This window comes from Nannospalax galili, unplaced genomic scaffold (assembly GCF_000622305.1).
Source record: "Nannospalax galili isolate Female #2095 unplaced genomic scaffold, S.galili_v1.0 scaffold53, whole genome shotgun sequence".
NCBI lineage: Eukaryota > Metazoa > Chordata > Mammalia > Rodentia > Spalacidae > Nannospalax > Nannospalax galili.
In genome coordinates this window covers 750,802-755,464 of record NW_008332852.1, presented here as the reverse complement: position 1 = coordinate 755,464, position 4,663 = coordinate 750,802, and the positions used below count along the sequence as shown (strand labels likewise).

General features: G+C 39.1%; 1 protein-coding gene across 3 annotated transcripts in view; it reads right to left on the bottom strand.

Moving 5' to 3' along the window:
• The window catches only part of Lama2 (laminin subunit alpha 2), a 679,163-nt gene that overhangs the window by 17,265 nt on the left and 657,235 nt on the right, over positions 1-4,663 (bottom strand). For all 3 annotated transcript variants that reach the window (XM_008827821.3, XM_029560968.1, XM_029560969.1), the window contains 2 exons: positions 2,865-3,041; positions 2,498-2,666 (listed from right to left, as the gene is read on the bottom strand). In XM_008827821.3, coding sequence (XP_008826043.1) covers positions 2,498-2,666; positions 2,865-3,041 — 346 coding nt within the window. The remainder of the gene's footprint in view (positions 1-2,497; positions 2,667-2,864; positions 3,042-4,663) is intronic.

Sequence of the window (4,663 nt, the reverse complement as noted above, 5' to 3'; positions counted from 1 at the left end):
ATATATATATATAGAAATGCCAGATGCCTGGATACTTACCTACCCCATCTCTGTCATTTTGGGTGAGAAATATGCACAAATCTAGAATGCAGCATTGTTTTATTTTCAGATCTAAATGGGCTAAACACTAAGACAGAAGTGTGAGGGAATGTTAGACTCCAGCACTATCAAATGAGGTAGCATGCTGGAAATGCTTCCTAGTCCAGGATGGCTGACTACATATTAGCTACAGGATTGACATATCCATTTCACAGGACAGAGCCTTCTTCGGATACTTTAAAATTATCCTAGAGAGCATAGCGAATGCTTTCTTTTCACTATAAGCTCCTGGCAAGGTTCAGAGTGAAGGCTATAAGGAAGAAAAAGATTGGTCAGAAGATTAGAGGTTTCTGTGAATCAATAAATATGGGGTTCATAGATAGCAGTTCCCATCTCAAAAATTAACTTGTAAGTCTTAATTATTAATTATTTTCAAAAATCTAAAATCATATAAAAATGTTGAGAATTAAAAATGATTAGAGCTGAGATTTTATTGCTTTGTCACTGAAAACTCATTCATTAAAATGTTTCTGTTAGGAAATTAGGACTAATTTCTTAGATAATGATAAACCTAAATGTAGGGAAATTTGGTCTCCCTGTCACAGTCTGGTATCCATCTATTCAGAAAGGCAGAAATCAAAGGGAAGGGTATAAATATTAGTCCCTTCAGTTTCTAGTCTAATGACTTCCTCCCTCATGTGTTCTCAGGTTCTTTTTAAGATGGCTTCATTTGCAAACTCAAATCACAAACACAGATAGTCTCATTCCTATAAGTACTATTACAAACAGAAAAGAAAACCAAGCCTAGCATCATTAAAATTTCTTAGCTGGGCATGATGGCATATGACTCTAGCATATTGGAGGCTGAGGCAGGAGGAGAGGGCTGGAGGCCAATCTGAGCTATATAGAAAGACTATCTCACAAACCAAAAAAGTCTCTTCTCAAAAAAAAAACAAAAAAAAAAAAAACCAAGATTTTCTAAAAGCATAAGAGGTAACAGAATATGAATCCATTTCTGTTAAATATTTTGTAATATATTAGGAATATAAATGCCAGATATATATCTAAAATGACTGGGTAACTTTTAATTTCCTCCTTTAATATCTAGTTAATTTATATTATTTTTTCAAAAATAAACATCTATTGTTTTGGTTTTTTGAAACAAGGTCTCACTATATAACCTTGGCTGAACTTGAACTTCCTAAGTAGACCAGGTTGGCCTTGAACTCATAGAGCTCCACCTGCCTCTGCTTCCCAAGTACTGGGATTAAAGGCGTGTACTATCATGCCTATTAATAAGCATGAATTCTAATGCTTCTCATTAAGTTAAAAAATTGAAAAAAATATTTTATCATTTTTATTTTATGTGTATGAGTATATTGCCTGCATGTATGTGAATGCACCTGTGTTGTACAATGCCAAGGAAGTCAGAAGAGGGCTTCGGATTACACTGGAACTGGGCGTTAAGGATGGTTCATAGCCACAATGTGGGTGCTGGGTATTGAACCCGGGTCCTCTGCAAGAGCAGTCAATGCTCTTAACTGCTGAGCCATCTCTCCAGCCCTAAGTTAAAATTTTTAACCTGTGCATTACTTTACTAATTACCTTTTCTATGAAACTGATAATAAACTATATTTTATCACTTAAAAGAAATGAGATCTAATAAGCATTTCATGTCAGAATTTGAAATTACTTAAAAGCAGAATACTCACAAGCATCTCATGTCTCCTAGCACTTGTCCCCACCCTCGAATTGTGAAAGGTCAAACTAACTAGTTCACCCAGAAGCATTAATAGAATGGAGTATTACCATGCGTCAGGAGTTATTTTATAGCGTTTTATAGACAATATGCAACCTGTACCTTTATAATAATCCTCAAAGGTAGGTGTCTTTACTAGCAATGGATTACATTACATTTAGAGAGGATATTATCCGCACAATTCAAAGGTAGGTCGTCTGTGGCAGGCAGGTGAGTGCTGCTCCTCTCTCTCTCTCTCTCTCTCTCTCTCTCTCTCTCTCTCTCTCTCTCTGTTTCTTCTAGGCTAGCCATGATATCAAACTTACATTTATTGGGCTCTTAATAAATGTATGTCATAAAATAACAAATTTTTGACTTTTAGTCACCGCTAAAAAGACTCCTCACAAAAAGAAAGAAAGAAATCAAGTTAAAATAGATAATGTGTGTTATCTGAAGCATGACCTAACATCTAAAATACATTTTCACAAAGAAGGAAGGTTCTAAAACTACAATTCTGATCCACATCATTAATGAATAAAACATGTGGGAGTAGGGCAGGTAGCAGGTGGAGGGTAGATGTCTGGCACTCGTGTGACTCAATACTTCTGTATAGCCTGGGTTCCTATTATGACTTCTCTAGATACCTGAACACCTTCCCTCCTGACAATAACTCAAAATGCTGAGTAAAGATTCCTAAGCAGTGCTCATATAAACACTCACATGTGTCTGAGCCGGGGCAGGTGTGGGAAACGCAGGGCCAGGCACTGGCTGTGGCTGGATAATGACTTCAGCTGGAACAGCACCTGCCTCATCTTCCCAACGCTTCTGATGGACACAGCGGCCAATGTCTGCATTTTTGAAGGATACAGGCTGTGCAAAGTCCATCGGGCTAATAAAAATATAATTACAGTAAATTTTTAAAAAATTGTTTTCCTCCCATATAATGAAATCAGATCCTGACCCTGCTTTAACAGCACCAGTACAGAATTCCAGTCTTCATGGCCTCTTCCCTACCAGTTTTAGAAAATGTAGATGCAATGGTGACCCTCAGATTAAAAAACAAACAGCAGCAGTGATAGTCACTTACACAGAGTTAATAACAAGATTCCACACACAGCCTTCAAATGGAGGAATGTTCCGGAGAGGGGAAGGCTGAAACTCGGGTGGAGCACCCCCAACAAAGAGCCTTTTCACCTCAATGGGTTGTTCTGCTGACAGATTTTGCACATGTCTTCTGTCTTCATCAACTTGCACAGTGAAGATGCTGACAAAACATTTAAAGCAAACAAACACAGATCAACTAATGTTCTATACAGTGGGAGATTTCTTTCCTGCCACCCCTCACTCTATGCTTCTAGGAGTTTATTTTTTTCTACTGTTCTGTGGTTCCTGATACCAAGCCCCAGCTCTGTATCTTAAACTGGCCTTGCACTTACTCTCTAGCCCAGGTTGGCCTTGAACTCATGATATTCTGGCCTCAGCTTACTGATTACTGGGATTTTCCAGGCTAGTGTCATCTCGCCTTGATCTTCAATAGCTTTTATGCTAGCCCAGACTAGATGATTAAGATCGCTACACCAACCAACTAACAAACACTATCGTTTCCCAGGCCTTTGTCTTATGCCTCCCTCATTAACTCTTTCTGACCACGTATTGAAAGCAGGCAGTCTTGCAACTGCAATGCTGCAACGTGAGCCTCTGGTATAGGTGACAACACATGTCTGCAGCCTGACACACAGGTCTGTGAGAATGGAGACCACTGGGCTATGCAGCAATGTCTAATCAGATCAGGTTCAGTGGGTTTGGCACAGCATGGGATCACATTTTGTTTGGCTCCTTATGCCTTGGTTTGTGCTAGCTATTATCTTCTTGCTAGGGGACGAACTGTCCTCCCGAGAGCTTAGATTGCAGGAATCAACAGCAAACACTTACAGTACATTTTATAAAGAATGTAGCTGTTGGCTTGTGAAAAGAACGGGCAGGCCAGAACACCAAGCTAATTGTTCCTTGCAGTGATTTTCCTTAGTGGCTGTTTCATTAATTTCCCTAATTTGCTTATGAGTGATTACTCACACACTGCTAATTGAGAACCTCATGCTACTTATTCACAACAATCCTTGGATCCCAGGGCAAAGAATCAAAACACAGAGTTCTGATGATGAAAATGACCACAGGCATCTTCTCTCTTTGAAGAAGCAGGTTTTAACCTCGGTCCCAACAATGTTCTCAGTCATGGTGGATGAATTGTAAATGGATTACCAAAAACTTACTTTTTATCTGAAGAGAACACCTAAATGCTTAGGTGGAAAACTCAGCCCTCAAAGCTGTCTTACTTGATCTCATTAACACACACACACACACACACACACACTCGCACGCACACACACACACACACACACACACACACACACACGGCTGGGAACAATAAGTCATGGCCACAAGCTACAACTTGGCACCGAAGCACTGAGCTTGGATCCACTTTGGTTCAATTCCAAAGTGAGAATATAGAACAAAATAAACTTTGTTATGGCTTGAAATGTCACTGTTCAGGGGGTGTAAAGGCTGAGGTAAGACTTAATTTAAAAGAGAAAATAGGGATAATTAAAAAAACAAAGAAAAAGACTCTGGAAGAACTTGGGAAAAATCAGGAGGTTCCATTTCACTGCCAAGAGTGTTCTGGTTTAGGAGACAGAGACAGTCACTTCCAGGTGTGAGTGATTCACTGAGAAGTACCTTCGCCTTCACCTGCTGTTCCCTGAATGTGGCCTTCTAACGTGTTGAACAATGCTCCAAAGGATTTTATTATCTATCATCTACCTATCTATCTATCTATCTATCTATCTATCTATCATCTATCTATCATCTATCTATCTATCTATCTATCTA